Genomic DNA, 15,214 nt, shown 5'->3' with positions numbered 1-15,214 from the left:
ATTACTATGTTTAAAAATATAGTAAATTTTTAATATTTAAAGTATTTATTTTCATTTCACATAAAATATAATTTAAACAGTTTTTATAACAACTTAGTATTACGACATATAATAAAAATACAATAATATCAAAATTAATAATTATTTAAATATCTGATTCAAACATTGAAATTAAATTTTAAATTTTAGAGAAAAAAATTAGATTATATATCGATCACCCATAGGTTCAACATGCAGCTTCTGGTTATTGTGGTTTTTGCGGATTTTATCAAGTTTTTAATTAATGGATATTTCTTGAAACTCAAAACGGATTACATATCGAATCACTGGGTTTATAGGTTCAGCCACAGATCCGAATTGGATTTAAGAAAACTGATTTAAATACACAAATATTTTAAATAGACAAAATCCCGACAAATTAGCAAAATATGTTATTAAATCATGATCAATCTTATTTTTTATCCACTTAAATATATAGTCGACTCCTAAATCTTTTAAGTTGGTGATATTGTAATATTTATCATCAATGAGATATAAAATTTAATTATGTGATGAGATTTTGGCTTAAGTCTAATGAGGTTTCGAATTTTTGGAAGTAGTGATTTAAATCTGATTTAGATATTTATAAATTTTGTTTCAGTTCATATTTTTACGGGTTTAGTTTGGCTTTGACTATTCGTTTAAATTATATAAACTAAAATATACCTTATAATTTTCAAAATTCAAAAATAAAAACAAGAAATGACATAAATTTTATAATACATGAACAAGTACCTAAATTTAACATAAAATTACTTCTGTTTAAATCTTTGGTTAAAAACCCAATAAATATTTCAAATATCACCAGTATTTTAAGCATTTTGGATTATTATTGCAGCTTTTACGGGTTTTGTACAAATATTTTGTATCCACAAACTTATTTTAAAATATGATTATAGTTTTGCGGTTGTATCTAAAAATTAAATTTCTTGAAATTATTTTTTTTAAAACAAAAAATATACCCGCCCTTTAAAGGGCGGGTAAAAATCTAGTTTATCTTAATTCTGAGAACCAAATTAAAACTTCTCACTCAGTCCAATTGTTCATACATCCAAATATACAAAACTAAAATTTTACATTGATCATAAATAAGCATCACCTTCTCAACTCACAAAGTACCCAACAACTTTAAGAAAATCCCCTATTGTGAGATTCTACGGCGACAGCGAAGCTCGATGGGGATCGAGAAGCTTCCTCTCGTGATTAGAGTCGATAGTACACAAATTGTGGTAGAAATATAATTCCCTCTTACAGAAAGAAAATCATCAAAAATATTAATAAATTATTATCTTTTTAGAGTTATAAATTGATTAAAAATAGAGGTAAAAGGAAACACTATTAAAAATATTTAAAAACAAAACAGCATAACTCAATTCACATACTGCTGACATTTCATGTTAAAAAGCGTAAAATTTTTGATTTTCAAATTTCAGATAAATAGTATATATTATAATTAGTTTGTAAGTAATTACAAGATAATCTGGTTTGGATAATCATTTTTAATAGTATTTATTAAAAATAATTGCAGGGTGACTAATCGCAAAATTACTAATTAAAAACTTTTAAATTCAGTTAATCATGTGCTCATTTAGAGTTAAAACCTCAAAATTCAGTCTATCATGTGTTCATTTTGGTGAAAATTTTCAAGTAGTTCCCTTTGCTAAAGTAAAGAGACTACTAGAAAATATGTCATACTTGTGGATAGGGCCAGAAATTATTATATGGGATTCGGATCCGATTCGAGATCCGCACCAAAAATAAAATATTTGGGGTATCCGGATAGGAAAATTTTGGATCCGGATATCTCAATTTTAAGTCCAAATATCCAGATCTGAATATTTAAATATATTAAATTTTAAAATTATCAATAATTATATTTGATATTAGTAATATTTATTCATAAAATTAGTTTTACATTATTATATTTTAATTTTATAAAATTATACACTATTGATGACAAAAATTATATATATATATATATAATAAATCTTGTATAAATATTTACTTCATATAATATTTTTAAAAATTTAGTATTAAAAAAAATCATTTATCTATTCATTATTTTTACAGATTCGGATCGGGATCCAAATATCCTTGATGTTACAATATTTAAACCGATATCCAAAAACTAGATATCCGAAAAACACATACAAGGATACAAATATTAAAATCATGAATCCAGCGGATTCTGATACCTTAAATAATTTGGATATCCAGATCCTTCACACCAAGACTTATGGATAGTTAGAAAAACTCAAATAAAAAACAATACAATTAAAAAAAGATAAAGAGGAGCAAAAGAGGCAGCCATAGCGAACTAATTCGTATCGGCTTCAACCAAACACTGAAGGTGTATGTATACACCTTTATATATACACTTTTATCCTTTTCTCCTGTTTTGAGAGAAATTCTACTTCTAAATCTTTTCATCTGGGGTTTGTTTGAGCCGTTGATACTCCTAAAGCTTTGAAGTAACGGTTCGATTTTTTACTTATGGGTGTCACATGTGTTTTACCATTTCCGGTTTTGGGCTGGTAAACTGAAGATTAGGCCGAGGAGAGTTGGCTCAGAAGAAGTTTAAGTTGATCCAAATACATACAGGTGAAATTCTCAGATATTCTTAATGAGACAAAATATATTTTATCATACTTCTTATTTAATTCATATTCCTAAGAAACAAGGTCAATGTCAAAACTACCTCTTTTGAGTAAACAGATTACCTCTTTTGACTAAACCAATCAAAATCATTCTCTCTGCTACTCTATCTACTTCATTTCTTTCCTTACTGTAGATACTGTAGATCTTCAACCCAGATTTGTTCAAACTCCATTTAATTTGGCATTTATCTTCTCCATTAATTCATTCGTGAAGAATTAGAAATTTTAACTTCAAATTTGTGTTCACAATTAACTAATTGAGCATTTAGAACAATGAGTCTCGATCTATTTGGATAATCAAAAACACTAGTATAGTCATGATAAAATGTATTTTGATTTTAAAAAAACTAGAAAACGTAGTAAAACCTGGTATGAAAAAAATGGTATAACTATCTATAATTATATATAACTATAATCGTAAAATTTGTATAACTTGGTATAACTATATTGTACAACTAAGTAAAATTGTGTAACTAGGTAAAATTGTGTAACTAGGTAAAATTGTTTTAACTGAACTGTATAACTTGATATAACTATATTGGTAAAAATGTATAACTTAGTAAAATTTTATGGTTAAACCGTGCAACTTCATCTAACTCGATTGTCAATCATTTTGATTTTTACATGAGACGACAAGTTCTTTCACAAACATACACTTTGATTATGAAAAATACTATTATAAAGCCGGAGATGGTTATGAATGGATTCCAAACAAAAGTAGCTTGTCTGCTAGTGGATAGGATATGATATGCAGAAAGATGACCATAAATCTATGTACAAAGAGGTTGAATTTGAGTTAAATTTCATTGGTAGTAAAATCTATGAGACAATTGAAGAAGCCTAACGACATCTTAAGGTGACTAAGTCAGTGGAAAATGTTGTTACTCGAGATAGAGACAATGTAGGTATTGATTTGGATAACGTGGAGAGCATGTGAAAGATTTAGTTGATTAAGTAGCACATCATAACTGTTTTGAAATTATTATTTTGAACTGTGAACTCTGAATATTAATACAATTGTAACTCTTGTTTTGTTTTTGAGATGCAATGGAGAGTATCGTCTAATCGTTCTTTGTTTCGTTGTGGTGATGGTTCTTTCATTCTTTTTTTCGTTGTGGTGATGTATATCCATTTGCTTGTAGGGACTTTTAAGTGATGCTTTGTTTAGGGAGCTATGGCATGCTTGTGCTGGACCTCTTGTAACCCTACCTCGTGGAGGGGAACGATTTTATTATTTCCCGAAGGTCACATGACCTCTTGTGCTTTACCATGTAGTTGCATATCCACAATGTAGACAAAGGTGGATTATTAGCCTCCTGGATAGCTCGCTCTATCAAAACCAACTGTTTTGGGTCACATTGATCTTAAATTTTGAGAATCTTAAACATGACTGTATCTTGCTTTGGACTAAAGAGACAACTTTTTTGGTGATTTGATTTTGGTACACATGCAAGGCAGTGCAGTAAACATTAGCTGTCGACTTCACAAGGTTAGAGTGTTACGAAGATCTGTTTAAGAAATTGAGATTCATCCCTTATTCTAACATCAAACCAATGGTATTCAAAAATAAAATTATAAATTAAACAAACTCCTTGATTCCCATAGTCTTTACACGTTATAAAATCTTTAATAAAAATGAGCTAAGGTACAAACAAAACTCTTTTGCTTCAATCTTGTTTTGCCAGAAAGAAACAAAATGCCATCACAAGTAGAGAGATGCTGCGAAAACAATGTCTCTCTTAATCTTGGAAACAGCTTCTTCTAGTTTAGCTTCAAGCTGTGTTTCGCCAATAGATTTTGCAGCCACTATGAGCTGTTGCAGAACTTCCTCCATTCTCCTTATCGCTCTGATCAAACTCCCTTCGAAAACACGAGCTATCTCCATGATCTCATAAAACTTGGACCCTTTTGCCCATGCATACACCGCCTCCATTATATCCGGTCTGAACGAGTGCACAAAACTCTCCACATCGATGTCCACCTGTTTACATTGTCACAAAAGGCAAAACAAAGTTATGGAACTCAAATCAGCAGATAGAAAGAGTGTTTAGTAGTGAATACCTTGCAGTCGAGCTGAACTTCAGCGACACGCCTGGCTGTGTCTTGTAACTGTATGAAGAGCAAGTCGAGTTCTTCTCTGGGTTTGGCTGCGTCAGGGAGCCTCTCTCGCCACACAAAGCAAGAGAGGAGAGAAACCAACTCCTCCACCTTCGCTTCCTTGAAGACACCACTGAACATTAGCTCCGTTAGTGTCAACTCTTCTGCACTGCTGATTTCACATGCAACCTTCCCTTTCAACTCCACAACACCATCGCTGGTGATGTATCTGCGTTAAAGAAGATTATACAATTATATCAACAGAACAAACAACAATACTACAGTCAGACAAGATTGGTTACTTACCCTAGCCTGCGTAAAACACGCTTTCTGGCCTTGAGTTCATCTTTAAAAGCCAATGCTGTTGAGGATCGGACAGCCTTCTTAAGTGATTTGATCTTGGCTGTTAGTTCTTCCTTCATGTGTAGAACTTTCAGCTTCTCTGCTATGAGTGGAGATTTTGCTATTTTGTATTTTTCAAATAGATTTTCCACAGCCTCCAATCGACGAACTGTCTTTTTGTATGAGCTGCTCCGAATCTAATGAAATAAAAGTTTGTGTTCATCCCTCTAAGACAGATGAAAGAGAGCAAAAACAGAATACTACTAATAAGAGTAAAAAACAATATACCTTCATGTCAACTTCAGGATCTAGGGGTATTCCATCAGGATGTCTAGAGAGTAACTCAGAAACCTTCTTTAGAGCATTCTCTCTAGCTTCAAGTTGTAAGTAATCTTTCGGTATATTCATGATTGCACTGCTTAAACTCTTAATCTGTCGATGATAATGAAGAATAAAAGAATCAGATCATCAAAGCAGAATATGAATGTGTAAACATTATAGACGCCCATGTTACCTGAGATAAAGGAACAGAGACCACAACGGGCTCACCACGCTCTTTAATTGGCACAGGCTTCATTTTCTTTTTGCCAAACCCATCTCTGCTGACCAAACATCTAGTCAGTACATCTACGGTGTAGTTTGCATCCTCTGGTCTTCTATTATCATCATCTGGACGAAGTTCTCATGTCAAGATCTGTTTAAAGAGATCACTAACATTTAAAATCAAAAACTAATTCTCAGAATTCTAACCTTCAGATAAGCTTTTGACTTTGTTGAATTTCATTATCACTCCCCACGTATCTTGGTCTTCAATGCTGAATGATCGTGGCTCTCCATCATCATTAGCGCAGTCTAGACAAACAGCTCTGTTTGGCAGCAAAAAGGGTAAGCAGTACTTTGGAGAGAAGACAATTTCACGTATATCCTTCTTCAGACTCTTATATTGCAAAATCAGGTTATAGTACTTCTTCAAGCTTTCTTCTTCTTCAATCACCATAGAGTCTCTCTCTTCTTGGAGAGCTTTTATTTGCTTCTGCAAAGACCAGACCACAAAACCACATCATTTAGGTAAAAGTGAACATTACACAATCAACAAATCTGGCATTTAATCATTATCTAACTGCACCTCGAGATCCGGGATAGCACGGTCAGCTTGAAACTGAAAGAAAGAATTGCGGAGAAGATTCTCAGGATCACCATCTTCACTCCGCAACTGGTTTAGAAGCATGTTATAGCTCAAATGGAAGGCACTGATAAAAAAAGGGAAAGAAAACATTACTAAATGTTTAAAAGCACAAATCTCAAAGATCTTGATAATTTTTGGTACCTGTTCAAAGAATCAGCACTTCCTTTGAGCATTGATTTAGCAACCGCGGGTTCCATCTTCTCATCAACCATGAGGATGCAGATACCTCGTTTGTCAATCCCTCGACGTCCAGCACGGCCACTCATCTGAATGTACTCGCCACTAGATAGCCACCGGAACTTGTCTCCATCAAACTTGCGTACATTTGTAAACACAACCGTCTTTGCCGGCATGTTCAACCCGATACTAAATGTCTCCGTTGCAAACAAACACTAAAAGAAAAGACCTCGAACGTTAGAAAGAGAAGGAAAAAAAAATAAAAAGGGGAAAACCTAAAACGAAGTGAAAACATGGAAACTGTAGCTCTAAGCTTCCACATACCTTAATCAGACCTTCTTGAAATAATATCTCAATCACTTCTTTCAAAATCGGAAGCAGACCCGAATGATGAACCCCGATACCGCGTTTTAAGATGGGTAAAATGTTTGAAACCTACAGTACATGAATCCAAGGAACCATGTCAGTATATCCAACAACCAAATCACATCTGAAACTAGATCAACAAAAAAGAGGAGTATCAAGAGTAAGGAATATAAGCTATTGCATGTTGGTGACAAGTATAATATTTAGGGAACATGATTTTTTATGAAAGGTGCCTAGAAAGCAATCAAAATGTACAAGTCTCAAGCAATATTCAAAGTCTAAGGCATCATAGAAAGAGGTTTAATGAATGCTTGCCTGAGGTAGCTTCTTATCATCATCTGAAAGCATATCTATTGCACTAGTAAAGATTGTCTCCACGGAATCTTTCTCATCGTCACTGTTTAGGTCCATCTTAGACATCTGCGGAGCAAACAGACAGACATTACAAACACGTTTTAAAAAGTACGAGCGACTACAAGCACACAATGAACTTACGGTTTCACAATGCACATAGAGAAATCATAAACACAAGTGTGAACTGTCTACACAAACAAAATACACACAAAAATAAAATGAAAAGAACGCTGCTGCAATGTAATAACATAATGTTAAGATTCAGGAGTAGATACTCTTATAATTCAATGGTTGGAACTTGGAACAGTAAACACATAAGTCTCCTAGAGACTATCACAGTAACTCTAACCTAGATCATTTTAAGGGGATACCACTAACCCCATGAATACGAAGAAGAAACAAAAAAACTAAGTTTTTGGACATATTATCTTTTTCAACAGAAACGAATTCAGATTCCTGTTGGGCTATAGATACAAACAAGAGAACATGTCCCAAATGAGTTGACCAAGTAAGGACTTCATAACCAACTAAAGTCGTTCAACCTCTTAAATAAATAAATAAATTGTTGGTAAGAGTAAGAAGAGAAACTAACCTGCATAGCAAGTGCCTCACATTCCTTTTTGCTGAAACTGAACAAAATCACAGGATCATACTGCCTCTGAATTATCATTTTCACCAACTTGAAGATATCACTTTCTTCACCAAGTTTTCCAAGCATCAACCCCTTCTGAGACTTTCCATTCTCTCTTTTCTTGTCAGCATCATTAGCAGGAACCAGTGCGTTAAGAGATTTCTGGAAGCTATCCTCGTGAAATTTAGCCTTTTCATCCACAACCAAGTAAAGCCCATTTCCTCCGGCAGGAAAGACATAGTGCTGAAGCGGTGTTGGCCGATAATCAGTGTAAACAATATGGCATGGTTGTTTGTGAACCTGCAAAATCAGCACTAAAATCACATCTCCGTAGAAACCAAACCAATTAAAACTTTTCAATATATTTTTAACTAGACAAGTTCTGTTATCATGTAGATAGTATAAATAGTATATAATGTGTTATTCTGTTCACAAAAGAGAGGTAAGAAGGATAAGAAAGAGTGAATCACCTTTGCAACCCAATCAGCAAACTCCTTGGCATTGGGAACAGTTGCAGAAAGAAACACAAAACGAGAATTCTTGGGAGCCATAACAATACTCTCTTCCCAAACCACACCTCTTTCACTATCACGCATGTAATGCACCTCATCAAAAATAATCCACGCAACCTCCCTCATTACCTCTGACCCTTTATACTGCATGCTACGCAAGATCTCTGTAGTCATGACCTGAAAACAAAAAACCAAAAATATATCAACACATAGCAAAGAAAGCAATTACTGAGTCCAGACACTTTACCAGACAAGAGGCGTTAGGATCAATAGTGACATCTCCAGTCATCAAACCAACGTCAGAAAACTCTTCCTTGAAATCTCTGTACTTCTGGTTACTGAGTGCCTTTATAGGAGAGGTGTAAATAACCCTCTGGTTCTCTCTCAGAGACATGGCGATCGCATAGGATGCCACAACTGTTTTACCAGCTGATGTATGAGCTGAAACCTGATCATATAAACCGAACACTTTCAGTTTATTTCCCATTGCAAAATCCATTCTTTCGAAACCTAAGATGATCTCTACACGGTTTTATTACATAACGACCTTAAAAGTTCAAATCTTGAAATCAATTATTCAGCTCGAGTCACTCAGAATGACAGAAACCAAAGAATCAATTACACAGACACACATATCCAGACATCAAAAACCATTCTTTCCGAATCTAAGATGATCTCTACACGGTTTTTATTACATGATGACAGTTAAAGTTTGGATCTTAAAAACGATTTTTCAGCTTGAGTCACTCTAATGACAGAAACCAAAGAATCAATTAGACAGATTCAGACATCAAAAACCATTCTTTCCGAACCTAAGATGATCTCTACACAGTTTTATTGCATAAGGAACGTTAAAGTTTGGAACTTGAAATGGATTAGTCAGCTTACCATGACAGATTCGCCATTATCGAGACACTTGATAGCTTCAGACTGGAAGGAGTCAAGGGTGAAAGGGAACTCTTTGGCCGGTGGTTTGTTGTTTTCTTGAGAGGAGGGAGCAGGAGGAAGGTAGTTTTCAGGGAAGGAGACGTCGTGAACGCAGCCCACGAGCTCTTCGTTGATGATCTGAGTGGAATCATCATCTTCTCTCTGAATCTTCTGCGGCGGAGCACAATCAGAAGATTCCTCCACTGATTTTCTCTTCACCGAGCCCATGGAGAATGGGTTTTGTATAGCTTTCTGACACAGGCGAGTGCTAGTATGGAAGATGAAATCGCCGTGGAGGACTTAGCGGCGAACAAACGGTATATGGAGACTAATAGGTGTTGTAATAAGAAAGTGACGAACAGGGTGTTTTTGGGATAACGTACATAAACTTTCTCCCAATAACAAAAACCCTAAAATCACATCAGCTTCAAGGTTTACTAGATTTTGACCCGCACGTCCGTGCGGGTGTATTTATCTAAAAAAATATGATGCTATTTGATATTTATGTTACTATTTAGGGTTGGGCAAAAAACTCGAATTCGAAGAATTGAACCGATCCCAATCCGAATAAGTAGTACTAAATCCGAACCGAAATTGATTAAATATCTGAATTATTCAAAATTTTGGTATTTGAAGAATTGAAATCTAATCCGAACCGAAGTATTTTGGGTATCCAAAATAGATTTATATTCTTATATATATTAATTATTTTTAGATTTAATATATATAAAAACACCCAGAATATATATGCTACTTTTAAGTTTGCTTAAATGCTTGAAAATATATACAAATAATCAAACGTAAATATCTTAAATAGTTAAAATATACTCAAAACTCCAAAAATACTTAAATAATTATTTATCCTCTATCCAAATATTAAACCAAACCTACTTAAATTGATTATCCAAATCCGAACCAAATCCGAACCAAATCCTCAAAGATCTAAACTGAACACGAAATCTCAAAAAGACCCGAAAACGAACCCGAAAACGAACCCGAATGCCCACCCTTAATCACTATTATATATATATATATATATATATATATATATATATATATATATATATATATATATATCCTATATGTGTCATTATAGGTTACAAAATATGTGTTATCATATAACTAATCGTATTTTATGCGTACCATCAAATAAGTTTTCTTATAATTAATAATATTTTATACTTACAATCATATAAATAATCACATATATTATATTTTAAAATTTAATATGAAATATAAAAACCATAATTTAAGTTGGTGTTTGAAATTGGGTTTTGTATTGTATTTTGTTTATATATATATTAAAAATATTTTTATAATAGTTATTGGAAAATATGTTAGTAAAATCAAATTTTGAATATATGTATATTTTTGAATGAATTTTTGATATAAATCAATTTTAAATTATTATTTTGATTTGAATATATATATCAAGTAACATAGACCCATTACTTTTTAATATAATGTAATGGACTTACAATTTTTTAAGTAGCATAAGCCCATTATCTTTTTTCTTAATTTACTGATATCCATGTTTCCAAACAATACTATTTTTTTAACTACTATCCATATTGCCAAACAATCTCAATGTGTACTTCAACTTTAATAATATAGATAGATAATATAGATACTTTAATAATATAGATATCCTTGATGTTATAGCCTTATAGGACAGAGGAAATTTCAATTTTTTGGTGGTGGACATCACATCGAGAGGCTAGCGGTGGCTTTTGGGTTTATTGTCACAATGCGATCAAATTTATGTATGCAGTTACGGGTAGAGAGATCAGAGAAAGGAATAACCTTAGGTTTCATTGATTTAAAGATGGCAAGTGTTCATGGCCTCATGGGGGTAATTACTGGTGATGCTAATGATTTAAATTCAATATGAAAAATGGTGTTCATAGATACATGGACAAAGACTTTGTTGCAAAATACAAAGGAGAATAACAATTATCTATTTAATTCCTTACGTGTGAATATGCTTTAGTTTGGATTAGTGGTGGCTGACTAATGCAATGGCTTGCTTGAGGTGTAAGACTTGGCAGGCTTGTTCAAACTTCTTGCTTGGTGCGTCTTCCTTCTAAGCTTGTCTGGTTATAGAATCGGTCCCACCATGATGTGCTACACATTTTAGCCTGCAGTAAGAAAAAGTAATAACTGTCCTTTTAATCATGTGTTCAATACAAACGGCTAGCTACATAAACTACTAAGTCTACTATGCTAATGCCACTTATAAATTAATCGAGAACATGGTGTAGTAAACTTACTGGACGCCCGAATTTAGAAAATTCAGCAACTTTACTATTTTGCTTGACCAGGAGACCTAGAAACAGTCCAAGCTCAAAAGTTACAAATCAAAAACTTGAATGAATTTTTTTATTACTCTCAAAGTTTTAAGATAGATACCTGCAAAAAGAACTACACCATCTGAAGCAACTCTAGCAAATTCAGGCATGGTCTTGTTTAGGTTGTGTGGGAGATAATCCAGAGCATATGAGAGAAAGATTTTGGCATGTACGGCAGAGGGAACTTGATATCAGCCACACATACAAGGCCTTTGCTGATAGGACTCTTGCAGTGAGAATCAACATCCTTGATCGATGTCATAGGGTTTGTCTTCCCAAGCCAATGAATTATTGAGTGAAAATATCCTCTGCCTTCAATTTTTAAACTAAATCGAATATTTGAAAATATATGATAATCAATATATTAGGTATTGTTGAAATATGTGGCGCAGAATATGGAAACAAATTACTAAATGCATAATTAATTGATTGGCGATTTTTAAGGAATATCTTATGAAGTTTATTTTAAAGTTATTTTCAATGGCATAGGATGGTAATTCTTTAGGAAAAGTCAGGGCTATTACTAATTTGTACTCCTGTTTTAATAGTTTAGATGGATGCAACTTATAAAAACCGGAATCGAACCGAAATATTGGAAACCATAATCGAACCGAAACTTTAAATGGTCCCTATATTTCTATATCTAATCTAACATTAATAAAACATAGCTAAATATATATTTATAATTTAAAAATCTTTCAAGACTATTCAAAAATATTTTTAAAATAAATAAATTATTATAAAGTATCCAAACTATCCGAAATTATCTGAAAATATCTGGATGGTTTTATCTGAAATATCCAAAATATCCAAGATTTTTATCCGAATCATCTAAATTATTCTATATTATACTCAAAATACTCAATATTTTACTTGAATTGCCCGAAATAACCGAACAGGAACCATAAGCAAATGAGAAACAAAATTTTCCGGATATTTTATGTTTCTAAGTTTTACTATCTGAACTGAATCTGAAACTATCCAAACCAAACCGAACCAACAATAGGTCATGTAGTAAAAGGATTATCTAGCTCTTTACTCGAACTACCCGATACCCGAAATATCCAAACCGAACCGAACCGATATCCAAAATGCCTAGGCCTAGATTCAACTATGTGATGTTCAAAAAAAAAATGCTAAAATAGAACATCAAATAACTCTATTGTCCTCTTACCATAAATTGCATCCCCTATACATTATATACCAAGTGATTAGTACATGTGTTATTATTATTACAATTACTCTAAGAAAAAATGATGACATGACTTTGGAAAATTGTGACATGATACCAATTTAATTATGACATGTACATTTTTTCTTATCAAGTTCTATATATTTTTTGAAAGATTTTTTTTTAATATGGTGATAACTATTAACTAGGATAAGGCTTGAGCCTTGCGCATGGTGAATTTTTATGAAAATTATATAAAAAATATCGTATGAAAAAATAAATTTATATTCTTGATCGAATTAATATTTTTGGCCCTTAAACGATTTTTTTAATTTTTTTGTTAATTATATAATTTGTTGTTTGATGAGCTGATCTCATTTTTAAAAATATTTTGGGTCAAAAAATCACTTATGCATAAAAACTTAACGTTTAGGCCGAATAATCTTACACCTATTATTTGGTTACAATGAAACTATGCTAACTCGGTTGTATATCATGATTTAGCAATTTAAAAGTCATTTATGGTTATGAGAAGTTTACGTTCAAATGTCAATTCTATCTATCTTCAATATTTTTCTCTTTTTTGTGTGACTTTTTCATTTTGGTTATTACTCTATATAAATATTAATTTTTGATGTCAAAAAAAATATATTGATTTTTAAGTTTATTCTCATTTTGTTCTTTTGTTTTGGCCTAAGATTTAGAAAATATTTAAAATTTAAAATTATTAAAGAGATACATATTTAGGTTAAGAACCGCACCTTGTGCATAATAAATATTTTATATTTATTACTTTTATATGTTTTTCCGCATAATATGATATAATAAAATAGTAATTATATATTAAATAACTAAGAAATCAGTTATTATTATGTAATAAATTGGTGTGCACATATAAATCAAACGATCGCTCTTGTTTATTCGCAATTATTTTAGGATAAATAAATCAAAACAATCAATCTCATATATCATATGTGATATATAGTTAAATTTGAATGATATTTTTTAATATGAATATTTATTAAATGAGGCATCTACTCATATGATTTTATGATTATTTGCATATTTGTGTAACAAATTTTACACCCGAATTTTTTTTAATGTGGAATGTTTAGTGGTTTCAATAATTATAATCATTGAAAAAATAATGAAGATTTCAAAATTAAAATATTAATTTTTCAATATGTGTTCAATACAAATATCAGACTATAATATGATGTATAGTTTAATTTAAACGATATGAAATAAATATATATATATATATATTAACATAAACACCTATTAAAATAAAATTATTTATTCATATGATTTTATAATGATTGTATCTTATTATAGAATAAATTTAAACTTTGATCACAAAATTTTATGTAAGTCTTTTAACAGTTTTAGTAATTTATACTCGTTTTAAAAAATTCAAAATACAACATATACAAAAATATATAATTTTTTATTATATGATTAATGTAATTGTGTAATTTATTTTAATAATAAAAAATTAAAAAATTGATAGAAAGTATATAGATTGTTAGGAAATCTTTATTATTTAAAATCATTAATTATCATATATATCTTAATCACATTAGGTAATTCCATATGTTTTATTTAAGGAAAGAATATATAAAAAAATTTGATTTCATAAATGAATGTTCCATAATGGATATAGTAATATAATATTTTTTAGCAATTTAATTTTGAAATAACAAAATTCTCAATTGATTCACAAGCCGCCACGTAAGCAAAATTAGCATCTATATTATTAAAACTCAAGTACAAAATTAGAGTGTTTGGAAACTTGAATAAGACTATTAAAAAAATTTGGAGTGTTTGGAAAAATGGATTGTAGTCTTTTAAAAAAATTAATTTTGTTTGGAAACAAGGATAGTAGTATTAAGAAAAAAGTAATGGGCTTATGTATTAAGAAAAATTAAAAGTCCATCATATTATAAGAAACTATCTATCTCGGCCAGTTTTAAAATATACGAAAATGGGTCAATCGAATTGCCTAAAACATTTTTTTTCTAAACTAACCATAAAACAAAATTTAAACTTTATATATATTTCAAATCAAAATAATAATTCAAAGTTGATTTATATCAAAAATTGATTCAAAAATCTACATATCTTCAAAATTGGATTTTCACTAAACTATTTTTCAATAACCATTATAAAAAAATGTTGTCAATATATATAAGAAAAATACAATACAAAGCCCAATTTGAAATACCAACTCAAATTATTGTTTTTATATTACATATTAAGTTTTTAAAATATAATATATGTAATTATTTATATGATGGTACATATAAAATACTATTAATTATATGATTACTTATATGATGGTACTTATAAAATATGATTAATTATATGATGACAATATACGATATATAATAATGACTAGGGATGGGCT

General features: G+C 31.1%; 1 protein-coding gene and 1 long non-coding RNA gene across 2 annotated transcripts; both read right to left on the bottom strand.

The window, feature by feature from the left end:
• Positions 1-4,250: 4,250 nt before the first annotated feature.
• Positions 4,251-9,516, bottom strand: LOC103838580 (DExH-box ATP-dependent RNA helicase DExH9). Its single transcript, XM_009115031.3, has 14 exons — positions 9,250-9,516; positions 8,609-8,809; positions 8,320-8,538; positions 7,811-8,149; positions 7,180-7,284; positions 6,823-6,933; positions 6,463-6,713; positions 6,262-6,385; positions 5,886-6,168; positions 5,650-5,804; positions 5,424-5,567; positions 5,100-5,332; positions 4,758-5,022; positions 4,251-4,677 (listed from the first exon to the last, which is right to left on the bottom strand). The coding sequence occupies exons 1-14, from the start codon at positions 9,514-9,516 to the stop codon at positions 4,399-4,401; spliced, it is 2,976 nt and encodes a 991-aa protein (XP_009113279.2). The 3' UTR covers positions 4,251-4,398.
• A 1,628-nt stretch (positions 9,517-11,144) lies between these two features.
• On the bottom strand, positions 11,145-14,633 carry LOC103838579. The gene is made up of 3 exons (XR_627163.3): positions 11,698-14,633; positions 11,559-11,614; positions 11,145-11,426 (listed from the first exon to the last, which is right to left on the bottom strand). It is a non-coding gene; the product is annotated as an uncharacterized LOC103838579 (long non-coding RNA).
• Between the last annotated feature and the right edge of the window lie 581 nt (positions 14,634-15,214).

This window comes from Brassica rapa, chromosome A09, assembly GCF_000309985.2.
Source record: "Brassica rapa cultivar Chiifu-401-42 chromosome A09, CAAS_Brap_v3.01, whole genome shotgun sequence".
In the NCBI taxonomy this organism is placed as follows: Eukaryota; Viridiplantae; Streptophyta; class Magnoliopsida; order Brassicales; family Brassicaceae; genus Brassica; species Brassica rapa.
The sequence above is the reverse complement of the archived record's forward strand: the minus strand, read 5'-3'. Positions and strand labels throughout refer to the sequence as shown.

Excerpts from the sequence above, each read along its gene's own strand:
- LOC103838580 (XM_009115031.3), bottom strand. The coding sequence starts at position 9,516 with ATGGGCTCGGTGAAGAGAAAATCAGTGGAGGAATCTTCTGATTGTGCT. Across the intron at positions 8,539-8,608 it reads ATCCTAACGCCTCTTGTCTG|GTCATGACTACAGAGATCTT; the intron begins GTAAAGTGTCTG and ends TTTTGTTTTCAG. Across the intron at positions 6,169-6,261 it reads GTGCTATCCCGGATCTCGAG|AAGCAAATAAAAGCTCTCCA; the intron begins GTGCAGTTAGAT and ends TGGTCTTTGCAG.